This window comes from Piliocolobus tephrosceles, chromosome 13, assembly GCF_002776525.5.
Source record: "Piliocolobus tephrosceles isolate RC106 chromosome 13, ASM277652v3, whole genome shotgun sequence".
In the NCBI taxonomy this organism is placed as follows: domain Eukaryota; kingdom Metazoa; phylum Chordata; class Mammalia; order Primates; family Cercopithecidae; genus Piliocolobus; species Piliocolobus tephrosceles.
In genome coordinates, this window is record NC_045446.1 from 93866405 (window position 1) to 93893268 (window position 26864).

Here is a 26864-nt window from a genome sequence, read left to right on the forward strand (position 1 = left end):
TGCATGTAAGACAGTAGTCCCATAAGATCATAACATTGTATTTTTACTGTACTTAGGTTTAGATACACAATACCATTGTGTTCCAGTTCCCTACAGTATTCAGTACAGTAACACGCTGCACAGGTTTGAAGCCTAGAAGCCATAGGCTATACCATATAGCGTTGTAGGTTATGTAGGTTTGGGTAAGTCCATTCTATGATGTTCACACAATGATGAAATCACCTAAAGATGCATTTCTCAAAAGTATCCCTGTCATTAAGTGGTGCATGACTGAACTGTCAAAGCAATGAGATGGATACATAGGTCTCTGTCAAAAATGTGCATACAAATGACCTATTTGCTCATGTAAGTGTCAAATCTGTATAATCTCTATTGAGGAACAGCTCTCAAGAAGTTGTAGGCAGAACATGAAGCATGTCCTACCAAGTTACATTGCTCAGTTTAACTGAATATCATAAGTGATTGATACTTTAGAATAACCCCCAAGTCAATGCTATGTATATTTTTCAGGAGTCAACAGGATATCAACATTGAGATCATTCTTTCAAATGTAAAGAAACTTTTGTGCAGAACTAAAAGTGTCAAAGTGGGGACTCAAATCTTGGCACATCCAAAGCCCATGCCCTTAGGGCTTATGCCAAACTGTCAGTCTGATACATTTTATTACATATTGTAATTACCAACTATATAAAAGTTTGAGATCTACTGACAGGCACTTTTAAAGCTGAATCAGCCAATTTACAGCAACAGCTGAGAACACTGTTACAGAACATGCAGAATTAATAAAAGCTACACACCAAAATGGAACCTTGACACAGGCACCAAAATTTTGACCAGATGGTACTGGGTTCAATTGTGTCTAGCTTTCCGTCAAATCTACATGAATTGAGACTCTAGAAAAAATTACTTGAGAAAAACAAACACAACACAATGGATACAATGGATACAATATAAAACCTTCCCACTCCTGCCAAATTCAGTTCTGGTTTGTTTCTCCCCAGAAGCTGTCATTGAGACAAGGATGTAGATGCAGGCAGTCTTTATTTGAGAGGTCATCCCAGGAAGTACAGGTGAGAAAGTGGATAGACTGAGACCAGGATAAGACCCCAGAGTTTCCCCTAAGGGTATGAAAGCCTCAGCATTTCCTCACTGAGGTGGCCTGAGCAAACCTCCCAAGGGCAGAGAAACTAAGACCCAAGGGCACTGGAAAGGGGAAGGTGTCAGCATTTGTAGGAACACAAACGTGAGCGCAGGGAGATGAGGCAGGGCAGCAACACTGTCTGCTTCAAAAGAAGAAGCATCACAGAATCACAGGGCTGTTTGTTCACTTGTCTGCCTTTCTAAAGAAGTGATGAGTTTCTAGCCTCTAGGAAGCAGAGGTAACGTCTTTCTAAACCTGCTGTCCTTATTTTGACCTTTTCTCTTGGACTCACCCACATATCTGTTAGGCACCACATGGGCTCTCAGGTGGTCTTTGCATTTCTGTACCCTGTACTGGGACAGGAAGGGTGAAAGCTGGAGTAGGTAGGGCTGTGTTCCTGCTGCTCCTGCCATTGCTGCTGTTGCTCCCCACTCTGCAGCCATGGCTGTAACACTATCTTCTCCTGACCTCCACTTGATGAATACTGTATCAGGAGAGGCTAGTCTCTGCCCATGAAAGTGCCTATATGTTTGCTTTCCCTTCATGCTTCTCAGACTGCGCTTTCCTTGCCTTCCTATTTTGATCCTAATCCATGCCATCTGGAAAGGAAACCTGATCCTTGACCATTCACTCAAAGCAACAGGGAATTAATTGTCTTCTAATAGTTTCAGAAGTGAGGTTTCTGCATCTTAAGATCTATTGGTGAGTGGAAGAAAATACTGGACATTTAATTTGTACATATATTAACTAACCCATTTATAATTTCCATCCATTTTATATCTTATGTTATACAACATGACATATAGTTTATAAATATACAAATATTGAGTGTGACCAAACATTTTTTTAAACCATGATGCACACCAATAAAAAAGCTTGAAGCACCAGATTTGAGATAATTCATCTGTTATCCCATGACCACAGATCAATGACCTCTGTCAAAATCCCATTTTAAAAAACTCCAGTTTTTAAAAGAACATTTGGATGCCTGCTATCATTTGTCTAGAGCAGTCCCCTAGGTTTGAAAACCTTATGGCCTCATGGTTACAATGTCTAGTCCAAATTACTCTGGGTATTCACTGTGAAATGTCTGAGCTGCTTAACTCTGTAATTTGTTTTGGGGATTTGGTTTTTTTTAAAAAAAGCCTTTGAGGGAAGTGTCCTGTGGACTGAGACTCTTTCATTGTTCCATCCAACAAATAAACTTACCCAACAGTGATTCCAAATAGTAACTTATAGGAAAGACCATACTTACAGTCTTGATGTCAAGTTCAACAGTTTTATTGCACACAAGGTAAGCCATATTAACCTAACTTAATATACTACACTTTTTCATTATTAATTATGATGAACAGATTGTCTTTTCATTGTGTTGTGTCTGCTTAACAATTCTATAAGCACCTTATGAAAAAATACTGTCATCTACTTTATTTAAGCTCCAAGAACACCTTGCAGACTGCTATGGTTAAAAATGACATTCAAGAACATGATATAATCATATGCAATGAAAGGATGTATTTATTCAACTTTTGAAAGTTACTCCCTGGTTTTGAAACAGATTTGGTGATCAAGATTGTTATGAACCATCTGCGGCATCCTGGAATGAATGCAAGATTGAAGGGAGCTGTGATAGTTCTGACCTGGTGCTAGTCAATAAGGAGTTAAAAATTAATCTACATATGTTCTTTAGCATTTATGAATTCCATCCTCTTGTCTTACTTTTCCAGGTTATTAATTATTGTTTTCACTCATACGAGGAAAAATGACGTACTTTGGTAGAGTGGCTCTCTATTTACAAGACAAATTCAAATTATCCATTAAGTCCACAGCAAAATCCTATGGAAAAGAGATTATTGTCATCATGCTCATTTTACATAAGAGGATAATGAGGCTCAGATAAATTAATGCTTAGTCCAAGGACATTCAGATAAAAAATGACAAATCCAGGGCACGTAAGTTCTACTTTTGTGACTTTAAAGCCACAACAGGCTTTCTATGTCACCGACTTGTATCTTATCTAGTTCTTGTGTGTTTATGTGACTATTTTTCCAGAACTGCAGATATAGAATACTGTCCTTTTATAACAAAATAGAATAACATACATTGAATAAATTTTGATACTAGTTTTTTGCAGATGCCTGTATTTTGTTGACTCTTTTTGGTTACCAGGGCAGATTGAATTGATATTTTTCAAAGAACAGATCTCCTGGCCTTCTTCATAAGAAGTTATAGCTTAGAGCCCATTAGATTAAAAAGCATAGGCCAGGCGCGGTGGCTCACGCCTGTAATCCCAGCACTTTGGGGGGCCGAGGCGGGCAGATCAAGAGGTCAGGAGATCGAGACCAACCTGGCTAAGATGGTGAAACCCCGTCTCTACTAAAAATACAAAAAAAATTAGCCGGGCGTTGTGGCGGGTGCCTGTAGTCCCAGCTACTCCGGAGATTGAGGCAGGAGAATGGCGTGAACCTGGGAGGCAGAACTTGCAGTGAGCCGAGATCGCACCACTGCACTCCAGCCTGGGTGACACAGCGAGACTCCGTCAAAGAAAAAAAAAAAGCATAGCATGGATTCCTTTTCTTAGGAAGGCAACTTGTATTTAGGATAATCTTAGTTGTTTTAGATTAAAAAATCCAATATCATAAAGGGGTGATCTTACCTAACACTGTAACAGAGAAGGTGCAGACCTGAGGCTAACTGTTACATAAATTTGCTATATATATCCCTACGAACACAAATTATGCCTCTTAGTTGAATTTGTCCTCTTTTCCGTTTTTGTTTTTGCTTTTTCCACCCCCCCGCCGCCAGGGGCTGGCTTGTTGCATATTGAGGAGCTGATAAGCCTGTTTGCTTTAAATTTTCTATAAAGAAATGGTCTCAGAGTCCAATTTTAATATCAGAAACCTCAACTACAGTGGGGCTTCATGTTTTGATGTCAGTCTAATGCCAGTATACTACAATTGTGTAAATAGTAATTTACAAGTTATCCTTGGAACACTGGGTTTCTTGTCTCTTAGCCACAGGCAGGAAGGAGCCACCACAACCCTACATTCTAGATAAAAAACACTGCAGTAAGAACATGAAATAAAACCAAGTCTTTGTTCACAGTTAATAGTGTTTTAAGTTGTTTTGAAGTAAAAAAAAAAAAAAAATGCAGAAAAATAAAAGACAAAAACAGTTTTTTTAGAGTTGCCTGGGAGATTTCAGTTCTGTTTCATTTAAGGCTTGTAAAGGAAAAAAAAAAAAAAAAAAAAAAAAAAATCAATGATACTATCTTCTTTCTCTTCAGCATCATAAATTGGTTCCCTGATTTTGAAAGCTAGAGTACGTGGTTACTCTGATTAGTTCCTGTCCTCTGGAGGCCTCCAACGACTTCTGTAAATAAGTAGCACTGAAATATTTTGCCAATACATAAGTAAACAAGAGCATTAATCAGCAGTTAAGCACATTTTATGAGCTGAGTGAGATGGAATATTCATAAGTGTAATGGAACAGAGGATGGGCATGGGAGTGCCACGTCTTTCGGAATAGAGAGACAACCTGCAGAGACATTAATGTTCCCAAACCATTTAAAAAATAAAATAGAATATGCTATGGACTAGATACCATTGGGATGGCCTAAGAAGGAATTCTCCTTCTATACAGGCTGCTAAATTTAATTTTTCTGAGAAAAATAGGTGAGTTGATTCACATTTGTTGTTTTAAAAAGTGAAGCCTTTGTTGAACAGGCTTTGTTTTTCATTTTCATGTTTGGAATACAATTAAATTCTATAGACAGATGGGCTTTAGCCATGCTAATTACTATGGTAATCAATTAACTCAGCTGCTGTTTAGACTAGAGAAAGCTACATAAACAACAATCTGAAATTTTGTCTTTTATAAGACAGCTGTAGAAACATTACCTATCATGTACATAATTCATAAAATATCTAAATGACCATGTTGTTATGGTATACTTTTTAAAATTTCTTTGGAATCTCTCAATATACTCTGTCCTATTTGGAAGGTAATAAATTTCATTCTACAAAGACTGGCTCAAAAGGTCACCATAAATGAAGTGATGTGCCATATAAATACCTTTTGAGGTGTCTTGGCCAGTGGCTAGATCTTTCCTGCTTGGGTGGACTGCATGCTATTACTCTGTACACTAAGGTTAAGAGTCTCATATCACAGAGGTGAGTGTATGTGGATAACATGGAAAGTGGTCATTTTGAGAGTTTCTACGATAGGTAAGTGTGTAGTACCATCAACAAATTCATAAAGTTAAACTATGATATCCACTAATTACAGGCCGAACATCCTTAAACCATAAATCTGACATCCAAAAAGCTCGAAAATCTAAAACTTTTTGAGTGTCAACATGATGACACAAGTGGAAAATTCCACACCTGACCTCATGAGAGGGGTCTTAGTCAAAATGTAAGTTAAAACTTTGTTTCATGCACAAATTATCATATAAAATTACCTCTAGGCTAAGTGAATAAGGTGCATTTGTAACACAGATACATTTCATGTTTATACTTAGGTCCCATTTTAAAGATACCTCATTGTGCATAAGCAAATATTCCAAAACTTCAAAAAACTCTGAAATTTCAAACATTTCTAGTCTCAAGCATTTCAGATAAGGGAAACTCAACCTGTATATACATTCACATTAAACCAACCATAAATAATTTTGGAGATCCCTGATGCAGACAGCATCCACCTAGTTTCCAATAAAGTATCTTAACAGGCTGGAGAATAATGAAGACCAGGTTGAAGGGCAATGAAATGCCAAAGTCTTGAAGAAATCTTCATGAACTCTAAAGCAGATGAAAGTGAACTGAGAAGAAGGCCATTCAGATTTCAATTCAGGGCACTGCACAGGCTTATCCTCATGAAATAAAGACTACCTCTTCACTGCCAGAAAGAAACATAGCATTCATTATTTCTTGTCAGTGTGAGGAAATGTTAGGATGGGACAATCACTTTTTGAGAAGCCCAGACTACGATTCCTTCCCTATACCAATCCTACCATTTTAATGCATCCATTCGGTTATAGATCTACCATGAAAAAATATGAACAGAAAAATGTACATTCATGTGAAGAGAAAGAGGTCAAGCAAGCGGTATGATACATCAAGGAAAGGATAGCTCCTTGGAACCCAGAGAGGTATACTATAATCATGGTTAAATTTACCAAATCATTCTTCCAGGCCCACTTCAGTGACACTTCCTCCAGTGAGCATCCTGGATAGTCCCATTCACTCCCTGCACCCCATTTATCCCAAACAAATAACCTCTACCTCCTCCTCTAAGCAACCACAACATTTTATTTACACATTTCTCGTAACTCATTAATTTATATTACACCTTATATGAAAATTAAGTCAAGATGAATTAAAGCCTTAAATATAAAACCCAAAACTATCAAAACCCTAGAAGAAAATCTAGGCAATACCATTTAGGACATAGGCATGGACAAAGATTTTACGATGAAATCTCCAAAAGCAATTGCAACAAAAGCAAAAATTGGCAAACAGGATCTAGTTAAGATAAAGAGCTTCTGCACAGCAAAATAAACTATCAACAGAGTGAACAGAAAACCTACAGAATGGGAGAAAATTTTTGCAGTCTAAATATCTGACATAGGTCTAATATCCAGGATCTAAAAGGAACTTAAACACTTTTACAAGAAAAAAACAAACAACCCCATTAAAAAGTGGGCAAAGGACATGAACAGACACTTCTCAAAAGAAGACATACATGTGACCAAAACATATTTATAAAAGCTCAACCATCACCGATCATTAAAGAAATGCAACACAAAACCACAATGAGATACAATCTAATACCAGTCAGAATGGAGATTTTTTAAAAGTCAGGGAAACAATAGATGCTGGTGAGGTTGTTGAGAAATAGGAATGCTTTTACCCTGTTGGTGGGAATTTAAATTAGTTCACATTGTGGAAGGCAGTGTGGCGATTCCTCAAGGATCCAGAACCAGAAATACCATTTGACCCAGCAATCTCATTACTGAGTATATGCCCCAAGAAATATAAATCATTCTATTATAAAGATACATGCACACGTATGTTCACTGCAGTACTATTCGCAATAGCAAAGACACGGAGTCAACCCAAATGCCCAACAATGATAGACTGGATAAAAGAAATGTGGTACATATACATCATGAAATAATATGCAGCCATAAAAAAGAACGAGATCATGTTCTTTGCAGGGACATGGATGAAGATGGAAGCCATTACCCTCAGCAAACTGATACAGGAACAGAAAGCAAAATACCTCATGTTCTCAATTATAAGTGGGAGATGAACAATGAGAACACATGGACACAGGGAGGGAAACAGCACTCACTAGGGTCTGTCAGGGAAGGCATGGGCAAGGGAGAGCATGAGGAAAAATAGTTAATGCATGCTGGGCTTAAAACCTAGGTGATGTGTTGATAGGTGTGGCAAACCACCATGGCACCTGTTTACCCATGTAACAAACCTGCACATCCTGCACATGTACCCTGTAACTTAAAATAAATTAAAAAGAAATAAACACAGATATATACAACAATAAAAATAATGAATAAATAAATAAATAAATATCTGAAGAAATACATGTCATTCATTCATGACTGTTCTGGCACAATTTATTGTATTACTGTAAAGCAAATAAAACAATTAAGAACACATTAGTTATTTAACCTAAGGGTACAGCTTTTAAAATTCTCCATCTTTTCTAAATTGCACTGAAAATCCCAAGTTATGATTTAACTCTCTTAATAAGTCTTGATTACACATTAAAGGTAATACCAGGTACATACTTAAAGGAAGAAATCCCAGTGTAGCAAGCAAATGTATTTATTTAGCATGGTTTAATTACTGTATATGTTACATAGTGACATTTATGTAGACATTTATGTAGATATTCTATTATTTTTCACTAAAAAGACAATTATTCTGCTTAGTATAGCAAGAGATAGTAGTTTAAATATCAACTATCATAACTGAAACCATTGGTTATCTGGATTTCTTTTTTTTTTTTCTTTTTTGCTGCATTAAGTTTTTAGAAAGAGGCAAATTACAAAAGGTATTGTGGATATATTCTAAACAATAACCTTGGGGTTATTTACTTGGTTAGTATGAAATCAGTACCATCTCTTCTGTTTTCTGGGCGTTTAGGCCACACAATCAGAATTGATTTCTGAGTGGTAGCCTGGAGACTCTGCAGTAATCTTACTTATCAAAAAAGATTTAATTATGTCCTTATATTGTACTTACTAAGGGATAAAAGTAAGGGAATATACTTCACAAAGAATTTCTCAAGAAAAGTTCTGATAACCTCAGTTACTTAGATTTACACACCTCAATAATTCAGATAACCCATTTCTCAACAGACTATAGGATAGGGATTTATGGTATAACAGCAGTTTATGTTTAGGTGTGTGCGTGTGTATGTGTATGTATATATATATACACATTATATTTTTATATATATACATATATTTCCAATATCTCCAAGTTCATTATACAGTCAGAAGACATTTTCATTTAAAGTTTTGAGTTGGGAGAATTATACACACATATTTAAATCACAAATCATGCTGAGTAAAATGAAAGAATCAAATAATGTCTACACAGAAGTATTAAACACAGGGGACTGTGTTTATCTTTACAGATTCCAGGCTGTTTTGCAACAGATTTAAGGGCTGGATGGGTGGCTGGACTATGGAATCCAAAGGATCCCTGCCAACCCTGACATCCTGTGACCTATGGAATGATGACAGCTCATTGGTCAGACCTTGAGGCTTTTTGCTTTCCAGTGTCTGTTCTCAGTAAAAGGTTAAATGCTGAAAAACACATAAATGTAAAATGCCACCCAAAGTAAAAAATTACAGTGAGATAATAAAACATATCACATAGAATTTAAGTATGTTCAGTATGAAGGCAATGGTCTAGAAAAAAATATGTTAGTTTCTTTTCATGTGAACTCACAATTTTTGTTTTATGAAAAACAAAAAGAAGCTTATCCTACAAAAATAATTTCATCTGCTATTAAAAAAACAAAAGTCCCAGTATAATCCCCCTCGCTATGGTTTTAAGAACAAATTGTACAAAGCTATTTGGGGAAAAAAAGATAAAGGAACACTGAATTTAAGTCTTACTGGTTTCTCAATCTGTTCTTTAGCAGAGTAGTTTGCATGTGACATCTCACATGATAATTGTTTCCAAACTCAGGAGAAACCACTAGTAATCGCTGATAAACTTGTCAGGGTACAAAGAACCATGTGTTAGGGTCATTCATCTGTAAAAATGGTGAAAATTACAATGTTAGATTTTTTTTCTCTTAAAATTAAAAAACAAATTCCTCAAATCATGAAACACTGTCTTTCCAATTGAAAGCTCTAAGTCAGGTCATCTTCCTTTTCAGCCTTTGCATCTCCACTCTGGCCCACCCTGCAAGGCTAACTCCTTGTCATCTTTCTAAACCCAGCTCTTTCAGGATGTCTTCTCTGCCCAACATCCCTCACCAGCTTCTTCACATCTTCTCCAGATATTGTTAATTTCTCCTGAGGTATCATGGTTCCTACTGTGCAATTTTTTTACCCCTCAATTTGTGTGTGTGCATGTGCCATAAATTAGACTGTGAGCTCCTTTAAGAATACAGCCTATATTTAACATTATTCGTGTCTGTTTCCCTAGAACTCAGCACATGCTTCACATACACTGGGTATTCAGTCAACATGTCTAATATAAGCAAATATGAGTATGGAATCATTATGATAATTAGAGCAGTGAGTGAGACATAGTCTTCCATCGGAGACAAACAAATGAGAAAATAATTCTTTAGGCTGATGTGAACTTCCTTCTCTCCATAATGGTATAATGGTGTAAAGGTGCAGGCCTTCTAACAACACTTTAAAGAAGTGGGGGACTAGGCAGAGGATATTGACTATCTTGGTTCATAAGTAGGTACCCCTGAGAGAACCACGCCAGGGAAACATGAGCTCTGTACGTGCAATACACTTTTTTTTTTGAGGCGGAGTCTCGCTCTGTCGCCCAGGCTGGATGCCAGTGGCGCAATCTCGGCTCACTGCAATCTCCACCTCCCGGGTTCATGCCATTCTCCTGCCTCAGCCTCCAGAGTAGCTGGGACTATAGGCGCCCGCCACCACACCCAGCTAATTTTTTGGATTTTTAGAAAAGACAGGGTTTCACCGTGTTAGCCAGGATGGTCTTGATCTCCTGACCTCGTGATCCACCCGCCTCGGCCTCCCAAAGTGCTGGGATTACAGGTGGAAGCTACCACGCCTGGCCATAAAACACTTTATTAAACATAGAGGAAAATAACTAGCATGCAAGGATTTCTACCCAATCATCATTTGCCTTGAAGGACTTTTCACCCTTACCATGACAGCCTCATGTGTGTGTGTGTGTGTGTGTGTAAGTTGGGGTGGGGGAGAGTAGGGGGAAGGTGGCTGTGCCCAAGTGTCAGAGAGAGGCATATTGGCCTCTAGAGTGGCATCCTGAATGCATTTTCCTACAGAACTGATGTCAAGTGGGTCGCCTCAAAGGTTCATCTTATTCATTCACTCCCTTCAAGGCAATGATCCATCTACCCTATATTTCATTTTAGAGATGCTCTGTGCTATCCACACACTCCATTTCTTTTACACTCCCCACCTCCAAGGGGTATGCATGAACATTCTGTCCATTTTACTCAACAAACATGTTTCTTCTCTACTGCTCTGGCTTCAGTCCTCCTGACATTTCCACACTCTAGCAACAGCTCCCTCTTTGTACCACCGGAAAAGCCTCCTACCTGGCCCTCCTGCCACATTATGTCATCCATGTGTTGCAAGAAGCCTCTTCCTTAAGTCAATTTAAAAAAAAAAAAAAATCACAAATACCTGCTTCAAATCTTTTCCCTTTCCTTTCATTTCTTACTTCTTCTTTCTTTTTTTTTTTTTTTTTGGAGGGGGAATTATTGTTAATTGATAATATTTAATATTTAAACTCCTTAGATTCACATATGACTTCATAAATTGGCTCCAACTAATTTTTTTCCAGCTTCATATCCTGGTACTCAAAGTCATGGACATTTTTTTATTGTATAAAATGTCTCATCTTTCTCTAGAAATAACAGCCCTTGCCATAAATTCCTGCTTTTGTAACATGAAATGGCTTTCCTTTGGAGTGAGACCACTTTTCACCTGAAAGATGCTCATCCTTCAACATCCAGCTTGTCTCCTCCTTAGGAAAACATCCTCTGTTCTGTTGGTGATACTGAAGGCAGTAAGTACCCTGAACATGTCTTTGTAAAAGGTTTTGCCTTTAGTTTTGGGATTACCCATTCACCTGTCTATCCCTTTCCAGAAATGTGAGTTCCTCAAGGGCAGGCTCCAAGTCTGACTTTCCTACTATGCACATACAATGGTACTTGCCACGCAAGAAACGAATCCTTACTGTTTGGGGAAAAAAATAAAAGTACAAACAATACAACTCTAATATGAACAAAACGAATGATAATATGCTGTTTAGAAAGTGTTGAAAAACCAGGCACGGTGGCTCACACCTTGGGAGGCCAAAGTGTGGTGGATTGCTTGAGCCCAGGACTTAGAGGCCAGCCCAGGCAACATAGTGAGACCCCGTCTCTATTAAAAAACAAACGAACAAAAAACACAGCCCCGGCAACATAGTGAGACCCCGTCTCTATTTAAAAAAAAAAAAAAAATACAACAATTAACCCGGCATGGTAGACTGTGCCTGTAGTTCCAGCTTTTCAGGAGGCTGAGAGAGGAGGACTGCTTGAGCCCACGAGGTCGAGGCTACAGTGAGCTGTGATCATGCCACTGCACACCAGCCTGGGTGACAGGGTAAGACCCTGTCTCAAAAAAAAAAAAAAAAAAAGTGTTGAAGTCATTTCTTTCATATCATGTGTTAAATAGGCTTCGAAGGGCTGGCCTTGAAACCTGACAGCTTTGAGCCATTGTGTTTCCATGGGAGTAGGCATTCTAGGTTCCAAACAGCGCACTTACAAATGGACTTTGGAACACAACGTGCTACCTCAAGGCTCCACCTGGCCACAGGGCAGGCACTGAGGCTGGGAGGCAACCCCCAGATGAGTGTCCGCGCCTCTCTGAGAGGTGAATGAGCCCGAGGGGTCCGGACCTACGGAGTCGTGAGGAGCAGCGGTGCCAACGACGCAGGCCCGCCCCAGCCCGCCAGTGAGCCGCCCATGCCCTCTGCCCGCCTGGCCCGCCCGGGCCCTCGCCATGCTGATCACCGTGTACTGCGTGCGGAGGGACCTCTCCGAGGTCACCTTCTCCCTCCAGGTCAGTCCCGACTTTGAGCTCCGAAACTTCAAGGTCCTCTGCGAGGCGGAGTCCAGAGTCCCCGCTGAAGAGATCCAGATCATCTACATGGAGCGACTCCTCATCGAGGACCACTGTTCCCTGGGCTCCTACGGCCTCAAAGATGGCGATGTCGTGGTTTTACTGCAGAAGGACAATGTGGGACCCCGGGCTCCAGGGCGTGCCCCGAACCAGCCTCGTATTGACTTCGGCGGCATTGCGGTGCCCGGGACGTCCAGCTCCCGCCCGCAACACCCAGGGCAGCAGCAGCAGCGCACACCCGCTGCCCAGCGGTCACACGGCCTGGCCTCCGGAGAGACGGTGGTCGGCCCGCAAGGTCTGGGCAGCCCCGGCCTGATCCGCAGCATGCTGCTCTCCAACCCGCACGATCTGTCGCTGCTCAAGGAACGCAACCCCCCCTTGGCGGAAGCCCTGCTCAGCGGCAGCCTTGAGACCTTTTCTCAGGTGCTGACGGCGCAGCAAAGGGAAAAGGCCTTGAGAGAGCAAGAGAGGCTTCGTCTCTACATGGCCGACCCACTGGACCGGGAAGCTCAGGCCAAAATAGAAGAGGAAATCCGGCAGCAGAACATTGAAGAAAACATGAATATAGCGATAGAAGAGGCCCCCGAGAGTTTCGGACAAGTGACGATGCTCTACATTAACTGCAAAGTGAATGGGCATCCTTTGAAGGCTTTTGTTGACTCTGGTGCCCAGATGACCATTATGAGCCAGGCTTGTGCCGAGCGATGTAACATCATGAGGCTGGTGGACCGACGGTGGGCTGGGGTTGCTAAAGGAGTGGGCACACAGAGAATTATTGGCCGTGTTCATCTAGCTCAGATTCAAATTGAAGGTGATTTCTTACAGTGCTCTTTCTCCATACTTGAGGATCAACCCATGGATATGCTTCTAGGCCTAGATATGCTCCGGAGACATCAATGTTCCATCGATTTGAAGAAAAATGTGCTGGTCATCGGCACCACTGGCACACAGACTTACTTTCTTCCTGAGGGAGAGTTGCCCTTATGCTCTAGGATGGTAAGTGGGAAAAATGAGTCTTCGGACAAGGAAATTACACATTCTGTCATGGATTCAGGACGAAAAGAGCATTAAAGCACGTTATAAATATGTCACCACCTTGAGGGAGGCTCAGGTCCCCGGAAATTATACAGTAAGAGCTCACTGGCAATGTAATCATTAAAAACCATCAGTAACAACTAAACCTGGCCTTGGGACTACGTTCTCAGATGGGTAACTACCTCAGTCCTGATTCCTTGGTCTTGGTCCCTCTTCCATTTCCCTTGTCCAGAGATCACTGAAAGACATCCTGGGAAGGCTCTGGAGGCTCCAGCTGATTTCCAGATAATCCATGAAAAAGAAAACCAGCTTCTTCCTTTAAAGACACTATCCTATCAGATTACAGGTGGCTTATTCAAATCATTGCTATTTTGCAAAATTCCCTGGAAAAATGCTATGGCTGCAGACCTTACAAGGTATCCACATAAAACTATTTCATATCGGCACTAACAATTCTTTATATTGAGAGAAATAAGCCCATTTTCACAGGTTTTATTTTCTTTGGGAAAGGTATTAGAAATGGTGGGTCAATTGCACTGTGATGTTAACTAATACTTACACATGTCTGTTTGGGGCAGCATAAAGACCAATTTCCTCATATTTACACCTTCCCTTCCCCTGGATCCCCTGTAGTCACCCTGCAATCCACAGCTAAAGACTATTTTTGCCATATTTGAGAAAGTGGATTTATCTCCAAGGATGCTACATTAATTTTCTATTTCCCCTGCATTCAAAGAAACTCTTGCTGTAAAACAAAGGCAATAAATTAGATTTTTTTAAAAAAAGAAATTATGGCACTTCTTGGGAGTCAAGTTGTACAGTGGTGGGAGTGAGAGGTAGGGACAGGCAGTGGTCCAGGTTCTCTAATACTCATTGCAACTAGATCATCTCTCTCTCTCTTTTTTAAAGTAAAAATCTGCTTTATATATTAAGCTGCTGCTACATCAATATTGTTTGAACAAATGTGCTCACTGTTAAAATAACATTTGAAAACTTTTGAATGAGAAGATCTCTAAGGCCTCATTCAGAATTATCCATTCTGACAATGCTAGTCTTTATTACAACTGACAGTGGGAAATGGAAGACCCTAGACTTAATTATAACCCATGGCTAAAGTACCTGAGAGAAAAGTTTCAGCTTCCTGAGGCCATCAGATGCAGGGGAAATGTTTCAGGACAGTAATTTATCAAGACTGGTAGCACAACAGTGGATTCAAAATCAAGAAGTGTATGCTTTGATTACACTTAATTACTTAGACAAATTAGTTCACCTACTTTACAACTGAGATCCCTCACCTATGATTTTTTTTTTCCTGGGTGGGGGTCACTTTTCACGCACTAAAACCTCATTATGATCTAGGATATCCTTTAAGTTATTCTATTTTCCCAACAAGATATAAAGCCACACAAAACATTCCCAAAGGATACAGAAAAAAATAACTCTCCCTTATAATCCCCATATACTTCTTTTTGTTTTGCTTCTTGGTTCCCTTCCAGCCAACATCAGTTCACCTCCCATTTTTCTTCTCTAGAGGTGTTCCCATGCTTACATTTCCCAATCTGGTCTACATCTGCACAAAGTTTTACACCCAGTAGTTTGCACTAAAAATGATCAAATGAACAGATTTCTTTCTTACTTTTGTTTGTAATTAAGCACTCAAGACAAGTGTAATTAACAAAGACATTCAGAGTAAAGTCAGGGATAAGCAAAATGCTTATGAATAAATGTAAATTGACCTGATAAATTCATGGATTCTCTCACAGACAAAAATATGCAAAACCCTCAGCATCTTCTTCTGAACTCAATTTTAAGGTTCATTTAGGCAAAAAAAAAGTCTTATTTGCATATATCACACGGGACTCCTCAGGGTGTCTGACCCATTAAAGTTAGCCACAGAATCTTTAAGATAAAAGACAGTTTACATGATACCAAATCTGACCATACCCACCCTACCTTCTTAGAGGAACACCCCTTCTGAGGTAGCTGTAATGTTTTGAGACAAATCTCACGTATAATTATTTGCTTCTTATTTTGAGCTGAAATCTATTGTCCCATAACTTCCAAGAAGTCAGTCTTCATTCTTCCTTCTGCCAAGACCACATTTAATTTTTCTGGCATGAGATAAGCTTTTTAATATATGAAATGAGTATCAGCCCACATATTCATTTTTAGGATTTAGTAGGTTTTCACCAGATTCTTTAACTGTTTCTCATAGGACAAATTTGGATTGTCCTAAAAATTTCATGTTTCTTTGGCCATATTCCAAATCCTAAAAATATGATTTGAGTGAATGAATGAATAAATTAGGAAGATCTATACTGAACTGAAAAGCAATGACCTCAAAGAAAAATCATTAAACCAAATGAATTAATTAAGCAATGCCCTTATTGATTAACTTTTAAAAATCATTGTCTTTCAAATAGAAAAGTGTTTGAAAAATTAGTTTCATTAAAGTCTTGATGTAATTCTGTGTATACTTTAAAAGGTCCTAATCAATTAAATTTTAAATGGATTAGTTTTGGTAAAAGGCTACATCGTTTGCTTGTCTTCTACGTAAATCAGGCACCATGCAAGGTACTTTGCATATTAGTGCCCTTAATCCTCAGGATAAACTTAAAAATAATCTTTTTTTTTTTTTTTTTTTTTGAGACGGAGTCTCGCTCTGTCACCCAGGTTGGAGTGCAGTGACCCAGGGTCTCTGCTCACTGCAAGCTCCGCCTCCCGGGTTCACGCCATTCTCCTGCCTCAGTCTCCAGAGTAACTGGAACTACAGGTGGCTGCCACAACGCTCAGCTAATTTTTTGTATTTTTAGTAGAGACAGGGTTTCACCATGTTAGCCAGGATGGTCTCGATCTCCTGATCTCGTGATCCGCCCGCCTCGGCCTCCCAAAGTGCTGGGATTACAGGTGTGAGCCACCACATCAGGCCAAAAATAATTATTTTTAAGCCCATTTTGCAGATGGAAAATTTGAGGCTCAGAATTATTAGAAACATTCAAATATTCAAAGCTCAGTGATTTTAAAATTGTTTTGACAACAAACTACATTTTACACTGTGACCCAATTTTACACACTACACACACAAACACATATATGTATATGTGTTTATCTATATATCTGTATATCTCTATCTCTATATAACTGAAACAAAAAGGATTCTTGAAATAATAGGATACGTTTCATCATTTCCTAGTCTTACTTCTTTTTAAAATGATATTTCATGTATCCCACCAAGATATGCTGATACACAATTTACAAAACATGGACTGACTCACCAGACTGTCCTATTCAAAGCTTTTTGATTTCGAATGCCAAGTTCCTTTGTAACTTCTTTATCTGACATAGTTTAATGCTAGGTCAAAATCTGCAAAATTCTTATAAAATTTTATTTTGTGGAAACTACCAAAATTATGCCAGTAGAAATGACAACAGAGTAGGCAGAACTCAGAATATACACAACAATTATTTATTGAATACACATAAAATAAGCTCCCAGACAGATTTTTATACATATAGAAATGAGTAGGTTATAGTTTCAGACCTCAAGGTGATTATTGCCTTGTAGGGGTAGAAGACAGACTTGTAACCAACTAAGAATAAAAAGAATGGACATGAAATTAATAATATGTTGGTACAAAAGAATAAATTTTGTAATGGGGGTTATTTTTAAAATAAGAAGCAAGCCAGTAAATGCACTTTTAATGTGTCTAAAATGTTCATCACTGATGCTGCAACAAAAATCCTCCTCTTAAATTTCAGGTTACTAATACACAACTGATAAATATCTACTTTTGGAAATTTACTACCTGGAAATGGATGAACAAATCTTCATTTTCTGTTTTATTTTCCCTATTAAAAATGAGGATAAAGTAGACTACATGATGAAACAGACCTTTCCTGTCTCAAGCCATTTAAAAAATCCTTGGCTTCACCTAATGCTCACTTAAATAACCATCTTACCTAAAAGAAAATCACTAGTGTGATAGACATGTATTTCAAGATTGCCAGCAACAGATTCTGCTGTAGTTAAACCAGAAGATGGATGTTGTTTTAGATAAGCAGAACATATAATCTTAACCTCTTTCTTAAAATATTGGGTCATAAAAATTTTCTTGTTTCTAGGGGGAAATCTGTTCTGCAAAAAGAAAAGGATAAATGGATGTTTGCATGTATAAATTCATCTTCACTGCAGGTATTAACTGTTGTAATTTTAGTTAAGAGAACATTGTGCTTCTTTCAGAATGCCAGTTATAAAAGAGCCATTTTCTGACATCCAACATTCCATAAATAAGCACTTAAGTGATGAGAGTGATCTGGGATTCTCACTAGGAAATTGTATGCAATTATATTAATCAGTGCCAACATTCCTAGTTATTCTTTGGGTTTGCAAAAGCCTGGAAAACAAAGAAGAGGAGCAAATGTAAAGATGGGTAGAGAAAGAAGGAAAACAAACAAAACAAAACAATGCAAGTCTGGGTTGATTTTAACTGATTCTGTCTTAGTTAGAAGTGTACTGATTTATATGGTGGGAACTAGGCTATGATTATAGACTAGCTACCATTCCACAATACTTTTTTTATCATTGGCAAGTTATCTAAAAATGAAAATATTTTCAAGGTAAAGCCACTGTCAAACTTGCTTTTGAACCCCAGCTTCTTTCCACACCTAGGTCCATCTGTTAGAATCTTTGAATTTCTAAGGCTCTGTTATCAGAAAAAAATGGAGCTCGCAGTCTTGCTGTGTCTTCTGTGCCTTCCTCAGAGGGCCCAGTTAACAGGCTGTTGAGATAGGTGCACCTGGAGTGGCTTTGTCTCTTATTACAGCAATGAATGTTTTCTGATTGCTTTTTCTTATTGAGATTTTCATAAATCCAGTTTTTCTATATTTCAAATAAGTAAGGCCCATTTTTAGAGCACCACTATGCAAATTACCAGACAATTTCCTCTTATGTTAAAGTCCCTAGGAGGCAATGTGGGCTATGTTTCACGTAGGGGTATTTTTTATGAGGATATTTTTCTACCGTTAATTGATGTATTGATGCCTTGTCCAAATAAAGCAGACAATGAACAAATAAGCATATTCCAGGTAAGCAACTACTTAAATCCATTAAATTCTTACCCCACACCATCAATCACCATTTTGAAACCTTACTTTATCAGGGCTTTAGTATAAGGATCCCTTAAGATGCAGAGGAAAATTAATTTAAAATTACATTAATTCACATATTCTGCCTTTCAAACTCCTGTCATGTCTAAGGATTCAATTAGTCTATCAGTCAAAAGGTATTAGTGTTTTGCATTCTTACATGTCACTAAAAATTTAACATATTTTTTCAAAAGTCTTGTCATTGACCAATATCATGCAGAGAGATGAAGAAATTTAAATTATACCATTAACCTTTAAAGAACTTAAAAGTTCAGTTAGAGGAACTAGAAAAAATGCAGAGTAAAATCTTTAAAAATAATGTTTAACTCAGTACTGAATCACAAAATATAGAATACGGAGTAGAGGGAAATGGTTCCTGCTCTCCATTTGAGACGCTAAGTACAACAAGGCAGGATCTATTCACCAGATTCTTATTGACCACCTGCTGTATGTCAGGACCATTTTAGGTGATGGATTTCTTCACACAGCCACCAACTTCTGGTGCTAAACTGGTGTTGAGAGCGGCAGCTCCCAGGCATATCTGAGGATCTATCACCGCCTCGAAGATAAGTCTTCCAGAGTCCCTTTCTGATGACTCAGCTTATCAACCTAGAGTAAGCACATGGCCGATTCTTAGGCTAAACTTCAAGGTGAAGCTTGTGGTCTGTTTCTGCCTTGGCCCACAGTGGCACTGCATTCAACTCGCTACTATTAGGGGCTTAATCCTTGCTACAATCCTTCCTACAATTTGACAATTGTATTAGTTCACATTGTGTGGCTATAAAGGAATACCTGTGGCTGGGTAATTTTTAAAGTAAAGAAATTTATTTGACTCATGGTTCTGCATACTGTACAAGAAGCATGACACCAGCATCTGCTTCTGGTGAGGGCCTCGGGAAGCTTTCACTCATGGTGAAAGACAAAGAGGGAGCAGGCATGTCATATGGTGAGAGAGGGAGCAAGAGAGCCATGGGGAAGGTCACAGATTCTTTTTAACAAGCAGATCTTGCATAGGGGACTCAGTACCGCGGGGAGCACACCGAGCCATTCACAAGGCATCTGCCCCCACGACCCAAACACCTCCCACTAGGCCCTATCTCCAACATTGTGAATCACATTTCAACATGAGATTTGGAGAGGAAAAATATCTAAACCGTATCAGCAATTGCAAACAAATACTTCTCTCATAAAGTTAATGAAAAGGATTTGCAGCTTACACAATAGGGGAACAACCAGCAAAACAGTCACAGGGAATTGACTACCAACAGTGAGTCAATTGGATGAAGCATTTGTCACATACTTTAATTCCAGGGAATAATAGAACAGGAATTATCAAAGACAATGAGATACCAACCAGACAGCAGTTATAGAAATGCTTGGGCATTTATAAAACTGAGAATGGAACCTAAATTACTGCCAAAAATCCAGTAAGTGCAAAGATTTTCTGAAGTAGTCATAATCTTATTAATAATTGTATCTTTAGTCTAATGATCATAAGTTTAGTGCTAGTATCTTTAGTGCTAGTAACATAAAGCAATACAGTTACCTTAGTGCTTTATGTGAAGGACAGTATCTGCTTAATAAATATAGACAACAGTGTTAGAAGCGGATTTTTAATTTTGTGCTCATGAGCATGCTGTGCACTTCTCAACAAGCTGAAAATTGGCCTGAATGATCAATGATCAGTATATGTCTAAATGTTGAAAGTAGAATGTCCTATTCTCTTTATATAGGAGATATTACCTTATTTAAACTCATTTATAAAATATTTCTGGACTGGAAAATTAAATATCTTAAAAATGATAAGAAACTCACATTAGAAATACTAAAATGATTTAATAAAATAATCCTATAAATTTTTTCAAGAAGATTCATACTACAGCTGAAATTGATCAAACTGCTTTAATTTTCAAGTCTCCTTAGAAGTGGTACATGTTTATGCAACAAAAAAAGTGAGTACAAACTGACATCAGAAAATGAGAGCATGGGATACTCAAAATAAATATTTAAGTTATCTATGAACTTGGGTTATGCTGGAAAAGCATAGATGAAACAACATTTTATCATTTTTATACTAATAGGTAAGGGTAGTGATAGACTGAATTTAAGTCTGAAAGTAAATCCTAGGTTTTGAGTTTTTTTAAGAGAATATTTGGACAAAGGAATAGAAACTTCAGAAGAAGCACAAATACATAATGATGTTACTTTCACATTTATTTCAAGTTTTCATAGAGCTATTGAAAGTCAAGATGCAATGAACAGAATGTAAGGTAGGACTGCACAAAGGGGTCAGGTAAAAGATGAGCAGGTTTTTGATAAAGAGATGTGCTTATGAACAGGACAGGAGGCCTAGAAAAAGGTTTGCTGAGTGTCTGATTACCGAGGGAAAGAAAAGGGCTAGTGATTCTACGATAGGAGCTGTAAGGAGTCCAGAAACTGGGGGGCAAGGAGAGGAAGATAATACCAGATTGTTATGTTGCCATGGAAGCAGAAGTCTGAGAAGGAACTAAGGAAAAACAGATCTGCCACTAACATCCAGTGTGAAAAATAATGTGAAGGAAAGTAAAACGGCAAAGTGAGACCTTTACAATTGCCTCTGGAACGTAAATAAAACAGGGGTATATCTGACAGAATTAAGGGAAAGGAGCACGAAGAAGTTGATGACATCAATAGGACACCAGAAGCAGACACAAGCCATCTTTTGTTACCTGTTGAACCAACCAGTTCTTCAATTCACTCTTTAATAACTTTACTTCTGTTGGATCTCATCAAGAGTTCAGAATTAAATGATATTAAGAAAAATTGTATATGTAAGAGCCAGTGCTATAGGCCTCATTCTATCCGAAATGACAGCATAAAGTTAAAGCAACAGATGGGTAGTTAGAATAAAACAGAAACAATGATATTCTCTGTTCACACATTGCTAACTGCCATCACTTGGACTCCAAAACAATAATTGACAGAAAACAATTTCATTGATATTCCATAGCCATATGAGTTTATGTCCCCATATGGCAAGGCTTCCACTGTCAAAGCCTCACTGCATAATGACTCCGAAGTATCTGTTTTGAAAATGTCTTCATTAAGACAGGAAATGGTGCTTGCTCTTTTTCAGTAAGTATTCAATAACAAATCTGTTTAACTTGTATAAAAAATACAAAAATCTTCCCACACTATCTATCTACTCTCAGCGATTCAGGTTAAATTATTATTATTTTTATTATACTTTAAGTTCTGAGATACACGTACAGAACGTGCAGGTTTGTTATACAGGTATACTCATGCCATGGTGGTTTGCAGCACTCACCAACCTGTCATCTACATTAGGTATTTATCCTAATGCTATCCCTCCCCTAGCCCTCCACCCCAACAGGCCCCAGTGTATGATGTTCCCCTCCCTGTGTCTACGTGTTCTCATTGTTCAACTTCCACATATGAGTGAGAACATGAGGTGAAAACATTTGGTTTTCTGTTCCTGTGATAGTTTGCTGAGAATGATAGTTTCCAGCTTCATCCATGCCCCTGCAAAGGACATGAGCTCATTTTTTTTTTTTTTTTTAATGGCTGCAGAGTATTCCATGGTGTATATCTGCCACATTTTCTTTGTCCAGTCTATCATTGATGGACATTTGGGTTGGTTCCAAGTCTTTGCTATTGTGAACAGTGCTGCAATAAACATATGTGTCTTTATAGTAGAATAATTTATAATTATTTGGGTATATACCCAGTAATGGGATTGCCGGGTCAAATGGTATTTCTGGTTCTAGATCCTTGAGGAATCACCACACTGTCTTCCACAATGGTTGAACTAACTTACACTCCCACCAACAGTGTAAAAGCATTCCTATTTCTCCACATCCTCTCCAGCATCTGTTGTTTCCTGACTTTTTAATGATTGCCATTCTAACTAGCATGAGATGGTAACTCATTGTGTTTTTGATTTGCATTTCTCTAATGACCAGTGATGATGAGCTTTTTTTCATGTTTCTCGGCTGCATAAATAGCTTCTTTTGAGAAGCATCTGTTCCTATCCTTTGTCCACTTTTTGATGGGGTTGTTTGCAGGTTAAATTATTTTTTTAAAAAAATAAGGAAAAACTCCAAAGTAAGACTACTGAGAATATACTTTTAAATTCTCTCTACTTTTGAAAAAATTCTAAACATATTTTAGGTTGTGGCTATTGTGGAAGTTTCAAATTTCCACTACACTATAACTTTCCATGGTTTTATGAAGGTCTAAAGCCCTTGGCAGACAACAAAATGGATGTATTAACATCTTACATCAAGTTCTGAGAATAAGTTCATGATTCAGCATCCTTTAGTTGAGCCACCATGGAGAATGGGGGAAGGTGACTGGTCATATTAAATGCATTACATTCATTCATAGTTGGCCAAATGATTATAGTACATAGCTAATGTAAATTTGTTGTATCTTTGATAGTGATTAAAAAGCCACTGACTATTTCAGTCTCCCAAAATACAAATGAATAATCTAGCACACTTTTGAGAGAATTACAGAGATTCCTGAATGCCATATTTAATATCTCATCAATGACAACCTTTATTTCTCTCACAGAAGCATTTTTCTATATTATATTTGACTGCATTTTATTAACTTTTTTAATACTCTAAAAAGCACAGGCATTCAAAACCTCTCAACTAGGAGACCATGTCTTCATCTTGAGGGTGACATCCTGACCTAGACAAATCCAGCCAGCTAAGTAGAAATGAAAATTCAATTCCAAATAGAAAATACTGAGAAATAATTTTTGCAACAATACTTAAATGATTATAGAAGCAACTAGATAGAGCGAAACATTCAAGCCCCAGTTCTAATTCTGCCATTCATTTTTCTACTCTCTTCTTTCTTGAATGAACAAAGCTACTTCTTTTAACTTGTTAGTGTTCTGTCTCCTAGTTCACCTCAAACATTCTATATCTTCTTAGTCTCTCTCCATATGAATGAAAATGTCTTAACAGAAACAAACCTAATTGAAAGATTACCAAAACCCTATGGAGAGCTAGAGCAGATGGCTTGTTTTAGTTTACAAATATTCTAAGGCACCTCTTTTTCCTGACAGACTAACCTTTGCTACTGATACAGGCCATTCCCAAAGCTATCTTGTTTTTAAGTCACAAGTACAAATTGAGAGTATGCTGAGACGTACATCCAATTTGTGGTATGCCATTCATTTACTCATTCAAAAAATAGACACTGAAAGTTATACAATGCATCAGGCACTGCTTCCAGAGTTAGAAAAATAGTGGTACACAAGAATGACACACTAGTCATCTTCTTGAAGCTTATTTCCAATGAAAGTTTCAAACAACATTTAAAATAATATAATGCATATAATTCACATAGCACTTGCCAAGTGAGTCATTTATTCTAAGTATGTCATATATTTTAATTCACTTTACAACAAAAAAACTGTAAGAATTAAACAACATCTCAACTGTAAAGATTAAGACACTGAGGAACGCAGAGGTTGTGCCTTGTCAAGGTCACAGAGCTAGTCAGGGGCTGCATCCAGAATTCACGGAACTAGAATCTATGTGTTAAATCACTCTATCATATTATCTCTCATTAACAGCAAATAAATAACTATATCATTTCAGGGAGAGATATCTTCTATGAAAAAGGATAAAGCACTGTTAGGGAACATGGGGCAATGGAAGGGGGAGATAGTAGTTTAAACAACAGGGTCAGGGAAGGTTTCTGTGAGAAACAGATATTTGAGGAAGAACCTGGATAATGAGAAAGGAGAACTTTTGAGAAAATCTGGGCAAAGCACATTTCAGAAAGAAAGAGCAAAGACCTAAAGCAGGAAGAAACTAAGAGTGTCCAAGGAAGAACAACAAAGACAATGGTTAGGGTGGCTGAAAGAGTAATCTAGAAGGGCTAGATTACGTAAGACTTTGTAGTTCTAAATAAGGGGTTTGAATTTCATTCCAAGTGTTATGGCTTTTAGGGGTTTTTAAGCAAAGGAAAGACATTTGATTTATTTTTTTAAGCTTTTTTTTTCTTTTCAGTCGTATTGTTAAAAATAGAAAGGCTAAGAACTAGGCTCCTGAGAGGCTCAATATCTTAGGCTCAGCAGAGGAAGAGGAGCCTACGAAGAAGCCCAAGAAAGATAAACCAATGAGGTAAGAGGGAAATAAAGAAAATCATTCCTAGAAGGCCAAATTAATAAAATGCTTCATGAAGAACAGGGGGGTCACCCTGTCAAATCTGGCTGGGAGTTTAGGATGAGGTCTGAGAATGGATGGATTTGGCAAGGAGGAGGTTGTTGCTAACTTTGAAAAGAGTAACTCTGTGAGGATGGTAAAGAAAGAAAACCTGGTTAGAAGGGGGTTGAGGAGCCAATTGGATTGGAGGAGGTGGGAGAGCAACTAACAACTCTCAGGAGATAATTCTTTCAGGGAAGCAGAGAAACATCATAATAATAGAGGTAGGGACCATGAGAGAACGTCTTTTACTATGAAGGTAGTTCAGTATGGTCATATGTTGACAGGACATATACGGGTAGTTCAGTATGGGTTATACGTTATATGTCCAATGGGAGGGAGAGTTTGAAAAAGCAAGAGAGAACAAAGAGTCATTCATACAGCACAGTTCTTGTCTATGAGGGAGGAACTGGGCTCTCGGCAGGAGCAGGAAGAGTTCATTACTTGTAAAAGGAAGGAAGACAGCACACATGGGTGTAAATGCAGGTAGACTGCAGGATTGATGGTGTGAAGACTAGACTGTTCTGCTCTATTTTCTCAGTGAAATAAGAATAAATGAAGTGAAGGGAAGTAGGGAGTGATAGAGTGATTCAGAAGTAAGAAGAAGGTATGAAACAAAAGAGTAAATTGAATAGGAAAAGGTAATTGAATCTCAGGCCAGTCCTGAGGGCCCAACTTGAGATTCTACTCTAAAACATTTACATGAAAAGAGCTTTGCTGATAGAAGCAGCACCAGACCAGATAAGATAATTTTGGTTCTAACACCAGTTTTGTCACTTCCTAGACATACGCCCTTGGGCAAGGCACCAAACCTTTCCCGACCTCATTTTGCTCATCAAGTAATGTGATAACCTGTGGGTCTGCTCCACTCGGAAACACCCAGAAACATGTGGGGCACTTTGGGATGTCCTGGCAAATATCAGCATTTAGTACTGCAGGTCCAGGGGTACTCAATGTCCTTTAATGTATGGAAGGGTTTTGCAAGACAAATAACTGTCCCTCCCCCATCTCCAGCAGCACATACTCCTGTTGAGAAACACAGGGGCAGAGGATCACTCCAGGAGTCCTCCCAACTCCAAGACTGATTGTAATCTTAATTGTTCATGTCAGGGAAGCTAGCTCTTACACTGATGGATAAACCATACATCCATTTAACTCAACACTATCAATCCTCACTCTTGCCTCCTAGATTGATAACAGGCTGCTAGCCAGGCAAAATGAACAGGTGAGTTTGCCCTTGTTATTTCCTCAGGCCTTAAAGGTACTAATGAGCAGCAAAACAGTCTATAGATTATAGCCAACAAAAGAAACAGGCAGCACAAGGTGATACAGGAAAAAGAACAAAAATTGCCCTCCATTATGATGAAAACCATTGTCATTAACTATCATAGCAATTAAAATTAAATGCTGTCAGTAATAACACTCAACAGTAGCAAAGAAAGTTTGGTACCTAGGTTTCACCAGCATGGAATTAGGTAACATCTCTGTACCATAAAATCAGAAAAATTAATTTGAATTGTATTGACCATAAGGCCCTGAACTAAAAATTAGTTGACAAGAACAGGGCAATTATTAAAGGCAATATATCAAATTCCACTCAAATGATCAGTGGGGTGCTGTAGGTACTGCTGCTAGTGACCTTTCTAGTTGACACCTTCATTAATGATGTGTAAGATGAAGCATGTAAACAGATATTCCAGAATGATTCCACTACGGGAGTCATACCAACTGCAAGCTTCCAACATCGCAGGAATTACTTAAATATAAATGAATACAGAGGTCCCTGGGAAGATTTAAAATTTAAAGTAGGTGATTGTATAGTGAGATAATACAGATGGGTAAAATCCTAGGTGAAAATCTCTAATAATAGCATGGTGATTCCTGAAAGAAAAAAAAAAATCAGTGATTACACAGATCTCAAACAATTTTTGCA

General features: G+C 38.2%; 2 protein-coding genes across 3 annotated transcripts in view; one reads left to right on the forward strand and one right to left on the reverse strand.

The window, feature by feature from the left end:
- Nucleotides 1–26864, reverse strand: part of PDGFD (platelet derived growth factor D) — a 248163-nt gene that overhangs the window by 111775 nt on the left and 109524 nt on the right. The window lies entirely within an intron of this gene.
- DDI1 (DNA damage inducible 1 homolog 1) lies at nucleotides 12178–14336 on the forward strand. Its single transcript, XM_023208136.3, has one exon. It carries the CDS (start codon nucleotides 12405–12407, stop codon nucleotides 13593–13595), a length of 1191 nt encoding a protein of 396 aa, XP_023063904.1. The 5' UTR covers nucleotides 12178–12404; the 3' UTR covers nucleotides 13596–14336.